The sequence below is a fragment of the Lepisosteus platostomus genome, chromosome 8 (assembly GCF_059453375.1).
Source record: "Lepisosteus platostomus isolate fLepPlt1 chromosome 8, fLepPlt1.hap1, whole genome shotgun sequence".
NCBI classification, from domain to species: domain Eukaryota; kingdom Metazoa; phylum Chordata; class Actinopteri; order Semionotiformes; family Lepisosteidae; genus Lepisosteus; species Lepisosteus platostomus.
Window position 1 is genome coordinate 21,134,555 of NC_142618.1, and position 18,795 is coordinate 21,153,349.

An 18,795-nucleotide genomic window follows, 5' to 3' on the forward strand; every position below is an offset into this window, starting at 1 on the left:
GGCGGTCAGTGGTCCTTAACAATCCCAGGGCATTTCTTGAAAAGAAACAGGGGTGTTACCCCGGCATCCTGGCCATATTTCCCCCTGGCCATTACCAATCATGGTCTCCTAATAATCCCCATCTATGAACTGGCTTCATTACTCTGCTCTCCTCCTCACTGATAGCTGATGTGTGGTGAGCATTCTGACGCACTATGGCTGCCGTCGCATCTTACAGGTGGTGGTGGAGGGGGGTCCCCATTACCTGTAAAGCACTTTGAGTGGAGTGTCCAGAAAAGTGCTATAAGGAATTATTGTTATTATATAAGTAAACACTAAAAACTAAACTAAAAAACACTGAAAACTGGAAATTTTTTCTCCAACTAGTTACACAGGGGCTTTATTAAAGTAAGCAATTTACACATGATTTAGAACAAAAATAAGAATATGCATCAGCTCAGCACTCAACATCCAGAATTACTTGACAAACCGATAAAAGCTTAGTGCCATATGGTTCAAAAGCTCCTAATAATGAAAAAATAAAATATTTAGGGGATCTTGTACAATAGACAGTCGTCCTGGAGCACTTCAGTTAGAGATTCTTGCAATACAGCTTAGCCCGACTTTCCTGAGGCCTCATTTGCCATCGGAATCTTATATCCTTTTTATGAAAACTACATGGAAAAATAAATACATACTCAATACATGCACATGCAATAGTTATATTATAGTTATATTGTGCAACTATTTTTTGCAATAAACAAAAAAGGGCTTTAACCCATAAGCGATAATGGGGAATGGCACTGCATCTTAAGTAAAACACTTAACATTTATAACTTTGTGGATACAGAATATTGCACTATAGGCCAAACAGTGTTATACGCTAAAATGTTAAAATGGTTAGACTGCAACAGTTCATACATTCCTTTAGTTTAGACAACGGTATTGACTGTGCTGTTTATGAAGGGCCTTGATCTTTGTATGTGCTTCCCTAAGCTTCTCAACAACTTGACATTCGAACCACAGACTGGACGATGAAGACGTACCCCATAAGCAAAAATGTTGATTATACATATAATGTGGCCATAGAAACCTGGAATACTGTATTCTGAAATCGTGACGTTTTACTCAAACCTAGAAAGCAAACAAGCTCTGGCCATTTAACCAGAACTTTACAAGTCATTAACCTTATGCAAAAAAATGTGATCTGGCCTGTCATTATATTAGAATAGTTACAGGCTACAACATCACATGAATAGAAAAACGAAAAAATAAAGATCACTGAATGACTCTCATAATCTCACTCAGTCTTGTGCACCTATTTTTTTATAAACCCTATTAAAAACTTTTCCACATTAATTCTAATAAGTCAGCTGTATTACAGAAATGTCTCCACATTATAATTAAAGCATGCGTAAGCTTAATTATCCTATCCATTTCGAAATATACTTTAGCCCTCATAAATTTAACGGAGTCTTTTGGTATAAAGAACAATCCGAACTGTGTGGTTTCCACACTAAAATGCAGCCCCCACAATTTACATCAATTCATAAATTCGTAAAAAAAATCAAGGTATTGTGGCAGAATTGAACTAATCTTCCTGCCGCACTACTGAAGACATCCAACCATTTTCGAACCACTTTTTCCAATTCAGGGTCACGGAGGAGCAGAAGCCTCTCTTGGCAAGCAACGGGCGCAAGGCAGGGCACACCCTGGGCGGGACACCAGTCCACTGCAGGGGACACACACACACCAGGGCCCCCTTTTCCAGGAGCCAATTAACCTACCATGTTGGTTTTGGACTGGGGGAGAAAATCAGAGTCAACATGGGAGAACATACAAACTCCTCACAGACAGCACACCAGGTCTGGAATCGAACCCATGACCGCAGTGCGGCGAGGCAGCATTGCTAACCATGATTCCACTGCGCACTCCACTGCTTAAGCAAGTATACTTCAACAAGCAGATGCACAATTTTGGGATCAGCTACTACTACTAAGTGAATGACAGGCCCAGTGGACTTTCCTTCCTGTTTTATATGACCCTTCTAACATTCTTAATCCGCCCATACTGTAAAACGGATAGCTTTAAAAGCTGAAGTGTATTTTCTTCCACAATAATCAACCTTGTTATAGAACAGAATTTTAGCCTGCAGAAGGGAAAACGTTCTCGCTCTTTTCAACCCAAATTCCAAGTTTTTCAGAGAAATAAGATGCATATCCAGTAGCCAGCAAATAATACACAGACCATATTATGAGCATGTATGCATTCTCAATTAACAAGATCCTTCGGGGTAGCAAGCTGGCTGCTTTTTTACAAAGGTCAGGATGGTTCCCCTGACATAAAACGACTGTCTAGCTCTTATACTGTATGTGCCTACTTGTAGTTCTTCATAAGCTTTATTTTCTTCCAAACAAATATTGGCTCTTTGAGCAAGAGCCTCTTTACAAAAGGTCACAAGACAGATCAAATACATTTCCTAGTGCATATTCATGATACTGAGTTACACGTCCTGACAAAAGACTCATTAGGCAGTGTGTACTACAGAAACCACAATTCTATCCCTGTGAAGTCCCACAGAGTGATAAAGCTAAATCAAAGAGGACAATGAGGAATGTGGAAAGAGGTCTATTGTATTTTACAAATGGATATTATGAATAACTTCAGCAGTTACATTTGACCAATCTGTACTGCCCATGTCCTATGTGTGCCTTTGCAGAATGTTTTTCAAAAAGACACAAATTGCAAGCAGGCACGAATATCACTCCGTGACATCTGAGCAACTGGTATTTTGATGAATGTTGCCTGAAAAGGCTGGACTTGTTAACAGTGATCGTCAGCACCATGTAATTGGGAAGACAAAAAAAAATCACCCCATGTGAATTCCGCTGATGCCGGGATACTGAAAAATCTTTGAGCAGGGCAGCTATTTCAGGACACGCTTCGCAGGGGCCAAGTTTTTCTGCACACAAAGCAGCAAAAAAAAAAAAACTTTCGATTTCAAGACCGGCGCCTGCACTTCAAGAATGACTGTGCTTCAAATCTGTAGTGGTCGTTGGCGAATTCGTGCTCTCAGCTGCGGTAGCTCAGTGGGGCGCCATTGTCTTTCACGGCCTGCCCCCCCCCCGCACAACAAACAGGAGCCCCTCGGCCGGCGCACGCCAGCCTGACACCTGTCAAGAGACAGCGCGACCGCACTCTCTCCAGTCTTACGGGTTCAAAGACTCCCTCCCCAGTACTTTTTCCGAGTTCACTTGGAGATGTGGTGCGATGAGTGCAAAGGGCAACGTGGAATTTAGGCGTTAGCCAAGCAGCAGCTGATGCGTTCACTGGTGACTTCATTCATTCGTGCATCCACGGAGACGTACAGTCTGGAAAACATTTTCTAACCCCCCCCGAGCACTGTATTCTTTGGCTGTGGGGGAATTTTATGCCCTAATAAAAGGGCCCCCAGACCGAACTGGCCTAATCGATCGGGCACACCTATTGTGTCCAAGACCCAGACGTAGGATATCCACGCAGGCAATAACAACTGAGCGCCGCTTGTCAAATCCCTGCTCTCGCTCCCCCAAAAGATACCGCTTTGTTTTGAGACGCCAGAGAAGGGCCGACGCAAGTTAAGGCCTCCGGGTCCAGCAGCTTCAACCAAATGAAACCCCCGCATTGCCGAAACAGAACACTTTGACGCCGAATACACCAATAGAGACGATGCAAAAGCAGTTCACGGTTTTAGGTTTGGGAAATGCCTAGTACCGGCCACGTAGTTACAGCTGTGGACAACACTTCTAGCTTTGTTGTGTGCGCCGTGGAAAAAGGCACGATTAGGCCAGTCTTATTGTCTGACCCAGCCCTTCCAGCGAACTGCCACCGGCCTCAAAACACAACGAAGCACGATTCCCTTTAGGAGATTGGGCCGCTACATCGTTTATTTTCAAATAACTGGCTTCTAGCGCACTTCAACAGTGGCCAAGGAAAAAAATATCAGAATTCAAAAGACGATTAAACGAAGCGTTAAGGGTCTCCGTGCATAAAACAATTCAAAAGTAAGGATGCATTTTAATGAAGCCGCAGTTATTAGCTAAAGTTTCAGTCGGCTGCTGCTCATGTGTCAATCTGTGGGTGGACAGCACAGACATTGCCCTTGGCTTTTAACCCTCATTGTATTAAAACATCAGCCTCTTCCGATGCCACCCTGATCGCCGAAAAGAAAATTCATTTCTGCTCCCAACTTACCCCAATAACAACGTTGTCCTCCCCTTGAAATTTGGGGATGTATTTGTCCCCTCTCATCACTTCGGAATTGTTCAGCGGCCTGAATCGGCACATCACTTTTATGGTGCACTCCGCCGGGTCCGCCATCTTCCAATCTTTCTGGGATGAAACTGACAATAATAACAATCAGATCCTGCTGCCGGGACGGCCCAAGGGTAGAAAACCGGAGGCCGCACCCCTAAACCCTTCACCGAGTGCCGAAGAAACGATGCCCCCAGTCGGTTTCTCGGTAATAAATGCCCCCTTTTCTTAGGCGGATAGGAATCACTTCCTCTCCAATATGGCAGCCATGACACCGGCAGATCTCTCTCTCTCCTTCTGTCTGCTGCTCTCGGGCGGCTGGTGACGTCACCTCTGCAGATAACTCCGATATTATCAACACCCTCCCCAACCGGAGACGGATAGACCGGCCCAGCCCAGGGTTTACAGCTAGATTGGCGGTTACGGATTTGGGGGCAGCGCCGCCAAGTTATACCTGTGTTGCCAGAGAACCGAATTTTCCTACCGGACGTACATAAGCAAATGAAACGCAAACATATTGATTTCTTCTTTTGCATTATAAATATTTTTTTTCAACTCGCGCATTTATCGTGTATACATATTGACAGGGGGTATTCTTTTTTTGCATACTTCAGACAGCTTCATAAAAAGTGCAAGAATGATGCAGGTGCTTTTTTTTGCACCACAAGTACGAGATGCCCAACCTACGTCCGACTTCTTGTGTCCCCATTCGCAGCCTACGGGTTCACAGAGGGAGGTTCCGGGGTTGAACAGCTGGTCAGACAGAAGCAGAGACAATGATGTCACTTGAGCATATGGTTAGGATAATTGAACCGCAGCCGTTGATTCCTAAAATGTAAAACCAAGGACAGTGATGGCACGTGCTTTTTTAAGCGCCAGTCCCCCGCCCTCTCCTTTTCTGTCTTGGCACCAACTTTTAATCCCAGTGCCTGTGCGCTCAACACCAACAGGCGAGTTTCTGCTTCAAGTTGTTGCCGCAACTGCCTGGCTGCTTACTGAAGGCAATTCATTAAGCGCTCGGTGTCGTTAATTTACTATTGTGCATCGTTGTCACTGGAATCCGCTATAATACAACCGCTGCTCGTCTAAATTCCTAGTAAGAGACTGCTACAATCAGTAAACTTGTGAGTTTTGCAAACCTCACAAAGCTCAATGGAGACACAGTGGTTCCGTAAGGCAAAAGAAATACAAGACGATTTAGATACTTTTCAGGTTGGGACAAATACCCCCCAAATGCAACAGATTAAGTATAATATTCAGGAAAGTACAGTATGTGTCAAATACCTTTTGTTGGTACTGAACTGGAACTAGCAATGTGTGTGAGAAATATCTTTGAGTTTGGTTTATCTCTTCTCTTTCTTAGGTAGTGTGATGGAAGAAAATAGGTTTACAAAGGGTATGTGGTTAAAATGTAGAGTTTTACAATTATAAAGTGCATTACCTGATAATTTGCTAGAAAGTACCCCTAACACTCTTCTGTTGGCAGCATATCATTCTCTACAGTTGCCTATACAATTACATATTCAATATAAGAGCTTGTTACTGACTTTACAGGCTTAAATAATCTGGCTTCTTCATACATCTCTCAGCTCCTCTGAGCACTGAATTTCTTAGTTTTTTTCTGTGGCTGCTCCAGTGTTATTGAAGTTCTTCAAATCCAAACCTAAAACTCAAGTGTTTACTAGGGCCTATGTCCAATTGACCTATCTGTATGATCTTGTATGTTATTGTTTGTTTTTATTTCTTTCTTTTATTTTGTATTGGGATCATGGGATTCTTGCGCACATAAAACTAGGATAACTAAACATTGTTGGACCACATGTCCATTTGTAATATTTTTAATGTCCTTCTGCTCTTAACTGGTATTGAAGGTTTCCTGATGATAATCTTTGCTTGTGTTTCTCTAGTTGGACCTCTAGAAACCAAAAGGCACATACAGTAGCACGAAGTGTGCTAGGTGTTCTAGGAAAATAAGATGGTAGCTGCTGAAACATTTGGAATGTTTTTGAATAAGCATAAGTAAAAAATACGTAATGTGTCTGAAAGACGTAAAATGAAATAAAATAAGTGCTTCACATGATAAGATAAATAGTTCTTTTAACAGATTGAATCATCAGTAAATATATCCTAAATGTAAGTATGACACACCAATGAAAAAGAAATAGATTATATGGAAATATGAAAATGAAATTGACCAAGATTTGGATTTGATTTATAAGAGATCTCCTGTTTGTATTCATTCATATTTACAACATTAAAGCTCAGATGTCGTAACTCAATATGATCCTCATGTTATATATATATAATTATTTTTACTAAACATTTAGTTCCTTGTGATTCTTTATTAATTGTCAAAAAATATTTCGGAGAGGGAAAGATCCTGTTTCCAATTGTTAAAAAAACCTCTTGTCCTATGTATGTACTCCTAAAGTTGGGTTCTCTTGTGAGTAGTTGTATATCAATGACAATAAAGTTAAATAGGAGCAGATGACTGAATTATAAATTAAAGGCTTTAGAATATTTTGAAATGAAGCACATAGTGAACTTCTTGGATTTTTCCCCATTAAAATATGTTTAGCAGTTCTCTCTTCGAGACAGTATATGGCCAGTTGGTGCAGAGAAGCATCTTCACTGGACTGCATAAAAATATCCCAGCCATGTGCTCACAGAACAGATGCCAAGATGCAGGAATGCTAATGCAAATCACAAGAGTTGGTGTTCAGGATTCAAATCCCTGTCCCCAGGGAAACAACGATCTATTATCTCTGCCAAAGATGAAGTTTGAGCAGTTTCAGCTCACTACACCTTTTACTGTACGCACAGAAATACACAACGCATGACTGAGCTTCCACACTGCTGCTGGCCTTTTTCAGCAAGAAGCTACCATCCAACAAAAGATAACATCCAACATTAGATAACAACAAATAGTTTATATTGTAACGCATACGGCCTCCATTGCTTGTGAGAGCCGGCTTACCAGCGCGGTGACGTCACCACCCTTCCCTGTGTATAGCAGGGACTGCAGCCGCTGGGCTGAAGGGAGATCTCCCTTTGGCTCAAGAGGCTGGGTCCCTGTTGAGTGACACTGGAGGCTCGGGTTCAAGTCCCTGATGGTGGGGGGCTGACCTGATGCGGCAGCAGTGAGGGCGCCCATGTGAACCCCGAAGTGTTACAATACTCAAAGCTTTATCAGCTACGTGACATTAATTACACTTCAGATTGTCACATTTGATTTTTTAAGATTAAGGTATGTAGAAGGATGTGGATATAGAGAAGAATGAAAATATTAGATCATTTAAAATGGCAAAATACAAAATCCAGCAGGCCCATCTCTTTCAAGGTTTTTAATGGGATACAAATGATTTTGTTACAGAGGATTACATACTACTGTATTTTAATGCAATGAGCAAAAAAAAATTGAATATAAAGCATTTCTATACAATTTAGAAATTATATCACTTCATACATGTTATAACAGGTAAAGATCGTTCCTCAGTGATTTATGTAGTTGGAAAGATATAAACAACCTCACAAGATTCTGTCCAGTCCAGCACAACGTACACGCTGTCCAGTCCAGCACAGAGCACGAATGGTCCAGTCCAGCACACCGCACTCACACTGTCCAGTCCAACACAGAGCACACACACAGTCCAGTCCAGCACAGCACACATACACAGTTCTGTGCAACACAGGGCACACACACAGTCCAGTCCAGCACAGCACACATACACAGTTCTGTGCAACACAGGGGACACACACAGTCCAATCCAGCACAAGGCACACACACAGTCCAGTCCAGCACAGCACACACACACAGTCCAGTCCAGCAAAGGGCACACACACTGTCCAGTCCAACACAGAGCACACACACAGTCCAGTCCAGCACAGGGCACACACACTGTCCAGTCCAACACAGGGCACACACACAGTGCAGTCCAGCACAGGGCACACACACAGTCCAGTCCAGCACAGGACTGAAATCACTGCTATATGAATGTATGGGAGTTGCACAAAACAGGAGTTTCATACTTTTTTCATACTGATGGCATTCAGATGTAATCTCAGTGTCAGTCAGTGTCATAGCCAGCTATCTCAGTGTTTGCTTATTTTTAGAGCAGTGATTTTGCTGTGATGTTTTCAGAAGATGGGTAGGACGGGCTGGGTATCCCTCCAGCGATGTTTTCATTCACACTATTTGAACAGGAGGATGACAGAGGACAGAGGACAGAGGACAGCCCTACATGGACCGAGGATGGTTCAAACAAAAACGAAATAATGATATGGTGAAATAAAACAGGTTTCATGTGTACGCTGAACTTCTTCTGTCTTGTAACGGATATCAACAGTAAACATGAGCCAGGGAAACTAAAGTGCATTTAAAATGAGAATTCAGAGTTGCAGGGATCCAGAGCTTATTTCGACAGGTAATAGGCGCAAGGCACACACATTTATTTGCAAACTCATCTAAGGCCAATTTTTCCTGAAGCCAATTAATCTACATGTTTGTCCTTGGACTGTGGAAACTGGAGCACCCAGAGGAAACCCACATGAACATGGGAAAAAACACTTAGCTCTTAGCTACTGTTCATAGAATATAAAGTGATTATGGAAAATGAGACAGCCTTTCACTCTGAACGTTGCTATTGCCTGAAAATCATGGCATGACAGCATGACATGATTTAAAAAATGGTTCTTCGATTTAAGAGACAACTTAGCAACAGTTTAATGTTTTTATTTCCTTAAAAATAGTAGTAGACGGTGGTGTTTTCTAGAGTGAAGTGCATTTAAATTGAGAAAGGGAGTCACTTCTTTATGTAGAGGGTTGTGGGGCTCAGCCAAGTAGCTGGAGGTGATGCCATGATTTCTTTTAAGGAACGGATGGATGAGGTCTTAGGACCAATCAGCTGCTGTCTACAAAACAAGGTCCTTGGGCTGATTGACCTCCTGTCATTTGCAAATGTAATGAAAAATTAAATACTATATGTTCTCATGAGAGGCTGGTCACCCTGGACAAGACATTCCTTTGGATTATTTGAAAATAGTAATAATTAATAAGAAGAATAATTGCTTACACTTATATAGCACTTTTCTAGACAATCCGCTCAAAGTGCTTTACAGGTAATGGGGATTGCCCTTCACCACAACGTGTATGATGTGACAGCAGCCATACTGCACCAGTACGCTCACCACACATCAGCTATCAGTGGGGAGGAGAACAGAGTGATGAAGCCATTTCATAGATGGGGATTATTAGGATGCCATGATTGTAAGGGCCAATGGGAAATTTGGCCAGGATGCCAGGGTTACACCCGTACTCTTTTCAAGAAATGCCCTGGGATTTTTAAGGACCACAGAGCCAGGACCTTGGTTTTAAGTCTCATCCAAAGGACAGCGCCCCTTTTTTATAGTACAGTGTCCACGTCACTATACTGGGGCATTAGGAACCACCAAGACCACAGGGTGAGCACCCCTGCTGGCCCCATTTCCAGCATCATCCTCAGCTTTCCCAGGAGGTCTCCCATCCAGGTACTGGCCAGGCTCACACCTGCTGGGCTTCAGTGGGTTGCCAGTTGTGCCAGAGTTGCAGGGTAATATGGCTGCTAATTGAAATATTAATTTTGTTTGCTGTAATTTTGGTTCTTGAAGGGCAGCAACAGCAATTCCGAACCACCCGACCTGGTAAAAAGAGATTTTAAAATAAATGAACATAATATGAAAGATGTAAGTAAGTGGCAGGCATAATAAATAAAATGTGAATAGAAAAAATAAAAATAGATTACAGAGCTACATTGCACAGCTATGGCTAGTAAAGCTAAAGAAAACAAAGAAGTTTTTCCAACAGAAATTGGGGGCTTAAGGAAAAAAATAAAATGAATGTTCTACCTTGAAGTGCTATAGTGTTAGGAGACTACATTTTAAGATATGGTAATGGGTAGTCTGGAAGGGATGTTTTCCTCACACTGTGCCAAGAGAAATGGAAATTAGCAATATTTTGTCATTTTGGCGCTTTAATTGGCTGCTGTTGATGGCCACCAGAGACCTGACTCAGCTTTCCCTCCTAATTTTGTGTTCTACTCTAAAGACGAGCGCATTCCCCAGGAATGGGGCTCTTCAGTGTGCAGTACCTGGACACAATAAGAGTGCATTAGAACCTATAAATGCACGTTCCTACAGAAAGGGCATCGACAGGGCTTGAAGATAATACACTTTCCATTGTGCCAGATATTTTTTGACCACAGGAATGCAACAACATCCAAATGAATTTAACAGAAAGGAAAATGTCAGCCTTCACAAAGACTTGCACAAAGACTGTGGTTTTCCAGTCATTTATTTGCATTCATTATTGAAAACCTGAGAGTGTGGTGCTTCTGGGAACTCGCGGGCTGGGATTCACATCAAAATGCATCTGTATTTGACATTGTTTCTTGAAGCCACTATTGGATTTCAAAGTACATGAAACTATGAAAAGACTGTGCCACTGGCCACAATCCTGAAACCACACCTGCGTGGATGCAAAAACAAAAAGAGGATCAGTTCAAAAGTGTCTTTCAGAGCCACTCTGTCGTGGCAATCCAGTTTAACAGGTTCCAGGATGGCACTGCACTCAGCTCACCAGGCTGTTTCATTCTGCACACGGGAGCTGCTGTAATGTGGTGCAGAATCACTATGGGCTAAAGACCAGGGCTATTTTTATAAACTGTGGTTTGTCATAATAACGGCATGCTGCAGTTATTACCATTTCTGGACAAAGAAGAATAAAAGGGCAGGCTTACAGCAGCAAACAAAATGGTGTTTTAAACGTATTTTATTTATCCAAGCTTTTCTACAAGATTTCGGTTACATTTCCTCTATGCTTGTTTTCCAAGTTCACTGGAAACCTTTTGAGAGTGCTCCATTTCGCCATATTCACAGTCCAACCATGAAATGGTTAGAGGCAGTACAGAATTTGTTCAATATTAGCAGCTGTTAAATGTTTATTATAATACATGTATTTCTATTTTCCGGTCAAGTATTTAAACATCTATTGCTCTTAGTCTTTTCCTAACATTAAAAAAGTAAAGTACCACAAATCTCGTCTCATACTTTACCCCTTTAAGGTCTGAAATGAGTGCTGCTGCTCTGTTTTGGACTTCCTCTAAAGTGCTACAGTATATTTGTTGTTTCTGTAATGTGGAAACCAGACTTGTGTGCAGTTTTGTTTCCAAGCTTTCTCTTTTGTATCACTCCTGTGCATTGGCTAGACCAGTGATTCCCAGTCCTGGTCTTGGTCACCCACATACCTATAGGGTTTTGTCCCAGCTAAGCCCTCAGTTACACAATCAAACCCTTCACTGACTTAATAATCAGATTAATTTGAACTGTTTCTTCCCGGCTCTTGGACACGACGGAGCTTTAACTGTTGTATTTTGTAAGTGAAATAAAAACACAGACGTGTGACGTGCAAAAAAAAAATGCCAATATAACAATAAAGCAAAGTCTTAGATCAGGTAGGGCTTCAATTATGTAATGAAGGCAGGATGGAATGAAAACCAACGGGGGTGTCACCAGAGTCACCAGGGCCAGGACTGGGAACCACTGGCCTACATGTTGATAGCTCTAGTATACACAGCTCCCAGTTCTTCCCACCGTGCATCATCATACAGTCCACAATTCTGTGCTGCACTTACAGTTCTGCAAGGATTTCTGGAAGAGGTGAGTAGTTGGACCCCTGTGCGAAGCCGTGAGGGAGGGAGTTCGAGCAAAAGTAAATCCAAGACTTCAAATCCAAGTCGTTAGGCAAGAGCCAAGTCAAAAGTAGGAGAACCGGGTCAGGTAGTGAAAGGAGTCAGGTCGAGAATAGTAGCGCGCACAAGAGAGAGCTGTGGAAAACTTCTCAATGGTGAGCGTAGGTAAGCCGCTGAAGAGTGTTTAAATACTGGGAGAGAGACATGGCTGGATGATTAGCTCCTGGATGAGCCTGTGTGGAATTTAGCATGCGTGGGAACGCCAGGGCACTTACGGTAGAAGGTACGAATCGTGACAATTTCTTATCCATATGTAAAACTTGACATGGATTTTCATCTGCCTGCTTCTGTATCCTACCTAATCTTCCTTATTTGACCCGATAGCATGCCCCCTTAGCTCTGTATCATCAGTTAATTTGAATGACTAAACTTTAATTCTTATAATACCCTGATCCACATCTACATGCATGAATAAGAACACCAGCTAAACTAGCTTTCCCAGACTATCACAAATGATAAACGTACTCCGTTCAGAGTGTCCTTGTAGATGTTTCTGCTGAAGCAACAAAAGAAGAGGGGCATACTCATGGTTACCTGCCAGACTTCACTTACCCACCCCCCCTTTTGTCAAAACTGACTTCTCTAATAACACAGCTTTGGAACAATGCTTCAAGAAAGCAAACAAAGCTCACTGTACAGAGGCTCGAAACCCAAAACTTGCTTTGTTCCCAGGCACACAAAGCTGTGTGAACTCCTGCTTCATTCTGGAAATCTTTTACTACAGTATATAGAGTATCTCCAGAGACTGAGCCCATGGCAGTGCAGAGGCAACAGACTGATCGACAGATTTCATTTGTGTCAAGATTACTGCACAGCAGGTTGAGATGGTAACAAGGCTTATCTGAGAAAAGCTTACAGTCTCGCAGGGAAGATGCACAACAACATACATAGAAACATATAAATGCAGAGAAGAGACCAGAGGGTGTTAACTACATCAGTAAAGATTCCATTGTAACACACAAAAGATAAGGAAGAGTTTAAGAAGCACTGCTTTTAAGAACAGTTTACCTGCCCTGCTGCCTGGTCTGAATTTTTGTAAGCTATAAGGGACAAGCCCTGTGAAGGTTTTGGAAATTGCTCAGCAAAAGGATGAGGGGGTCTGGAAAAAGAGAAAGTGGTCTGTGCTACCATGGCAACCGCCCGCCACATCACCTGCGGCTGAAGCAAGGGTTCTGACACCGGAGGCCATCGACAATTTGGAAACAACACAGAGTGGGGAAGAGGGTTAGTTCTTCTCCACGGTATTCTCCAAATTGACAAATGTCTTTGCACCCTGAGGAGGTTTCCATCTCCCCCTTTAGAACAGATATTGTAGCTTCTGAGTGTGCTAGCAGCCACTTGACTTCCGTCTTCTGAGAAGCTGTGCAAATGGGAAGGTGCACGCCTGATAAATCAGAAAAGTGTGCTTTCGGGTTCAAATAATATTCATTTATTAATACAATTGTATGTTTGGTTCTGGGTAGTCTTAACATGAGCACATGCCTTCTCCTTGTGGTTTAATTATCAAAAAACAAACCTATGCAAACAGTGGGAACAATTCAGCAATGCAGTCTTCTTTACTCCAATCCCTGGACATGTTTGCTTTCCTTGAATGAACCCTGTCCTCCTTAGAAAGGAATTACAGGTGGTGGTAAGGAATCATGACTGCCAGTCATGAGTATGAGAGCAGCCAGATCTCTCTTCTTTATACCAAGAAGGCTGCACAGCTGGGCAGGCAGAGTGTCCTGCTTGATAAATCAGGCTGAGATATTTGAACTGCTGCATGGGTTTGGGGCAAGACTGCATTTGACCATCTTTGAAGAAGGGACTTTAGAAACTGACATATTGAATATGCTGGTACCTTAGGTTGGTGTATCTGGTGCCATACGCACATTCCCATGATGAACAACTTCTCTTGCAGAAGGAGACATTAAGCTACCCTCTCACCGATAAATCAGTCTTCAACTTATAAACAAAATATTTCTATTTTTGCACACCTGTAGAGCAGATTCAGAGTTGGACAATATTTGCCTTTCTCTTTGTTTCTCTGTATGGAGTATTTCTGAACTGTTAAAAGTCACTATGATGTGGCATATGGGTCAGCTTGCGGCCTGTGTTAATAGGCTGTACGGACAAGGGCTGGAAGACACTACTTCCACTTGACATGCTCAGAACATAAAGAAGACATTTTTTTCTAAAACAAAACTACACAATCTCCAGTTATAGGGAACAAAGAAAGTGTCCTGCTGTCATGTCTTAATGACACAGTAGGGGAGAATTTACTATGTGGAATTTCTCACCTATTGTTACTCTGTGGTGGTTATTCCTACCTTAAAGATAATCATTTAAAAAGAAAAAGAAAACACGTAGCAGAGCTGGCCTAGATTACACTTCTTCCGAGCTGTCACATCTCCTTCGTGAAGATGTTTTGCAATCTCATTCCATATCATCAGTTTTGTGCGATAATTACCAGAAAACAATATTTTGAATTCAGGGCACCAGAGACGTCCTGTTCAGTTGAGAGAGCCAAATCTCTGAAAGGAGACTGGGCTCCACATAAACTGTTTTTGGAAGCAGGAATTACAGCCTGCATGTAATAATGGCAGAGAACATCTCTGCTGTGGTTGCTTTCTTTGTTTTGCCTTACGTAGAAGGACAACTTTCAAAGGAGCACGTAGTCCGCTCCGAACGTATCCTCAACACTGTTCTTAGAACAGTAGCCTTTTCAGTCAGTAGATGGCGCTATACGCCTCTGCGATATATGCCTTTGCGAGAACTGATCTTTTACTTAAAGAAGAGTGATTCAAGCAGAATTCAAATTCCAAGGTGGGAACACATTTCAGTTGAATGTTTTAAAATGACAGTCTTATATTGTTTTTCTCTAATTGGGATTTGACAATAATAGAGGAGTAGCTGCTGGTAATGTCATAATTTGAATGGTGATACCTTGCCTAGAACCAGGATGACAGAGATATTTATCATGGATTCAAGACTATCCTGCTGGAAACTATTTACTGTACTCCACAGAGATATAAAGAGAGTTCATTTTGGCTCTGTATACTTTATTCGTCATCAGGGCTGTTTCTGCAGTTTCCAGCACTTATCTGTCTTGTAGATATTAGTGTCTCCTCCGATCCCCTATTTCAATGTTATTAAGGGAGAAAGTTTTGTCTTAAAGATTACATAGTGTGGTTATTTAAACAAGTGGCAATTGATTTTTTAAAGTCATTAATTCATAATAATATGGTACAGAAGATTAAATAATTGTACCTTTAGTACCAAGTCAAAATACTTTTTTCTTTATTTTACTTCAGGAAACTGTGATCAGGAGGTTAGCTGGTAGTTACAGAAAAGTCTTTCATTAGAACAGAAAGACACTTGTATTAGATAATATTCTTGTATTAGGTTACTAGGAAACTGAGTTTCACATCCACTAAGATAGTATGACTGTGTTGAAGCACTAAAATGACATATTTTCTTACAGATGAAAGGTTGCACAAACTCACTGACATACACAGTTCATCTCACTGATTCAGCTACAGTATTACATTTCACAGTGAAATACTTAAGTTGAAACAATTCCTTCCTACATATTGGGAAACACTAGACTTCAGAAAATTCAGACAATGAATGTTTGTTTTAAATACAATGAATAGTCCATCCTATTAATGTTACCTGTCTCAAAAATAAATTGATAGTTATTAATTATCAAAATTGATAGTAGCAAATAGATTCTAGATCTTGGTGACATACTGTATGTAATTTCATCAACTTTTTTGATCCACTTCATGAGAACCTGAAAAAACAGAAAACAGAATAGCTTTGTATTGTTACTTTTCCCCTCCAATTCATTGTTAAAGAAAACCTGCAACAGAGTATTTGTAATGTTCTATGTGATTTTCCTACGGTGTTGTTCTTAAAGCAATTGGACGTTACTCTCAAACACAGAGTTTTTGTTCAGAGGCCATTATCATGCTTCATTGAAGACCATGACATCATTCATTATCAAGGGTGATCACAGACTTTATTAACTCTTCCAAATGAGCAAAAATTCCTGACAAGCCGTGATATCCAAACACACCACTGTTGAAAGTGTTTTAAATAAGTGCTGTATTCATTATTGTACTATTATTTTGTCAGCTTATAGAAACACAGAAGGAAGAACTTGACATTTCTACATACAGTGGTGTGAAAAAGTGTTTGCCCCTTCCTGATTTCTTTTTTTTTTGCATGTTTTTCACACTGAAATGTTTCAGATCATGAAACAAATTGAAATATTAGACAAAGATAACACAAGTAAACACAAAATGCAGTTTTTAAATGAAGGTTTTTATTGTTAAGGGAAAAAAAATCCAAACCTACATGGCCCTGTGTGAAAAAGTGATGCCCCCCCCTGTTAAAACATAAATCAACTGTGGTTCACACATCTTTGGAAAGCTGAGTTCAATTTCTCTAGCCACACCCAGGCCTGATTACTGCCACACCTGTTCTCAATCAAGAAATCACTTAAATAGGACCTGCCTGACAAACATTATGCTGCGATCCAAAGAAATTCAGGAACAAATGAGAAATGGAGTAATTGAGATTTATCAGTCTGGAAAAGGTTAAAAAGTCATTTCTAAAGCTTTGGGACTCCAGCGAACCACAGTGAGAGCCATTATCCACAAATGGCAAAAACATGGAACAGTGGTGAACATTCCCAGGAGTGGCCGGCCGACCAAAATTACCCCAAGAGCGCAGAGACAACTCATCCAAGAGGTCACAAAAAACCCCACAACAACATCCAGCAGCCCCACAACCCCACAACAACATGAGTTGCAGCAACTCACAACTGGCAACCCACTGAAGCTAAGCAGGTGTGAGCCTGGTCAGTACCTGGATGAGAGACCTCCTGGGAAAAACTAAGGTTGCTGCTGGAAGAGGAGTTAGTGGGGCCAGCAGGGGGCGCTCACCCTGCGGTCCATGTGGGTCCTAATGCCCCAGTGTAGTGACGGGGACACTATACTGTAAACAGGCGCTGTCCTTTGGATGAGACGTAAAACCGAGGTCCTGACTCTCTGTGGTCATTAAAAATCCCAGGGTGTTTCTCGAAAAGAGTAGGGGTGTACCCCGGCGTCCTGGCCAAATTTCCCATTGGCCCTTACCAATCATGGCCTCCTAACAATCCCCCTCTATAAATTGGCTTCATTACTCTGCTCTCCTCCCCACTGATAGCTGGTGTGTGGTGAGCGTTCTGGCGCACTATGGCTGCCGTCGCATCATCCAGGTGGATGCTGCACATTGGTGGTGTTGGAGGGGAGTCCCCATTACCTGTAAAGCGCTTTGAGTAGAGTGTCCAGAAAAGCGCTATATAAGTGTAAGCAATTAGTATTATTATTATCCAAAGAACTGCAGGCTTCACTTGCCTCAGTTAACGTCAGTGTTCATGACTCCACCATAAGAAAGAGACTGGGCAAAAATGGCCTGCATGGCAGAGTTCCAAGATGAAAACCACGGCTGAGCAAAAAGAACATAAAGGCTCGTCTCAGTTTTGCCAGAAAACATCTTGATGATCCCCAAGACTTTTGGGAAAATAATCTGTGGACTGACAAGACAGAAGTTGAACTTTTTGGGAGGTGTGTGTCCCATTACATCTGGTGTAAAAGTAACGCAGCATTTCAGAAAAGGAACATCATACCAACAGTAAAATATGGTGGTGGTAGTGTGATGGTCTGGGGCTGTTTTGCTGTTTCAGGACCTGGAAGACTTGCTGTGGTAAATGGAACCATGAATTCTGCTGTCTACCAAAAAATCCTGAAGGAGAATGTCCGGCCATCTGTTCGTGACCTCAAGCTGAAGCACACTTGGGTTCTGCAGCAGGACAATGATCCAAAACACACCAGCAAGTCCACCTCTGAATGGTTAAGAAAAACAAAATGAAGACTTTGGAGTGGCCAAGTCAAAGTCCTGACCTGAATCCGATTGAGATGTTGTGGCATGACCTTAAAAAAGCGGTTAAGGCTCGAAAACCCTGAAATGTGGCTGAATTACAACAATTCTGCAAAGATGAGTGGGCCAAAATTCCTCCACAGCGCTGTAAAAGACTCATTGCCAGTTATCGCAAACTCTTGATTGCAGTTGTTGCTGCTAAGGGTGGCCCAACCAGTTATTAGGTTTAGGGGGCGATCACTTTTTCACACAGGGCCATGTAGGTTTGGATTTTTTTTTTCCTTAATAATAAAAACCTTCATTTAATAACTGCATTTTGTGTTTACGTGTGTTATCTTTGTCTAATATTTCAATTTGTTGGATGATCTGAAACATTTCAGTGTGACAAACATGCAAAAAAAAAAAAGAAATCAGGAAGGGGGCAAACACTTTTTCACACCACTGTATATGTCTATGTAAAATATATAATCATTTTACAAGAGCCAAGAAATACTGATTTTTAGCTTTTGGAAACTGTCAAACTAATGATATTTAGTAGTAAAAGGCTGTGCTGGTTCCCACATTGTGTACCATCCACCCACACAGTGGAAATCATCATCCTCTTCCTTACTGTTTTGAATGCTGCTGACGGGTTCTGCACATACAGTGCTGAGAAAAAGCTTGTAAACCTCTTAGGGTTTTCACATAGTTGAAGCTTAAACTGTCATTAGGTCTTAATCTAGGTCCAAAGAATAAAGTTGATCTGGTGAAACAAATAACATAAAACATATTCTTTCAACATTTTTCCTCGAGTGATGCAGCATTTAATATCCATGTAAGAAAGTCCCCCATT

General features: G+C 41.6%; 1 protein-coding gene across 2 annotated transcripts in view; it reads right to left on the bottom strand.

The window, feature by feature from the left end:
* Positions 1–4,580, bottom strand: part of LOC148657073 (kinesin-1 heavy chain) — a 35,084-nt gene extending 30,504 nt beyond the window's left edge. For both annotated transcript variants that reach the window (XM_088642875.1, XM_088642874.1), the window contains exon 1: positions 4,213–4,580. In XM_088642875.1, the coding sequence (XP_088499001.1) occupies positions 4,213–4,338 (126 nt within the window). In that variant the 5' untranslated portion in view covers positions 4,339–4,580. The remainder of the gene's footprint in view (positions 1–4,212) is intronic.
* Between the last annotated feature and the right edge of the window lie 14,215 nt (positions 4,581–18,795).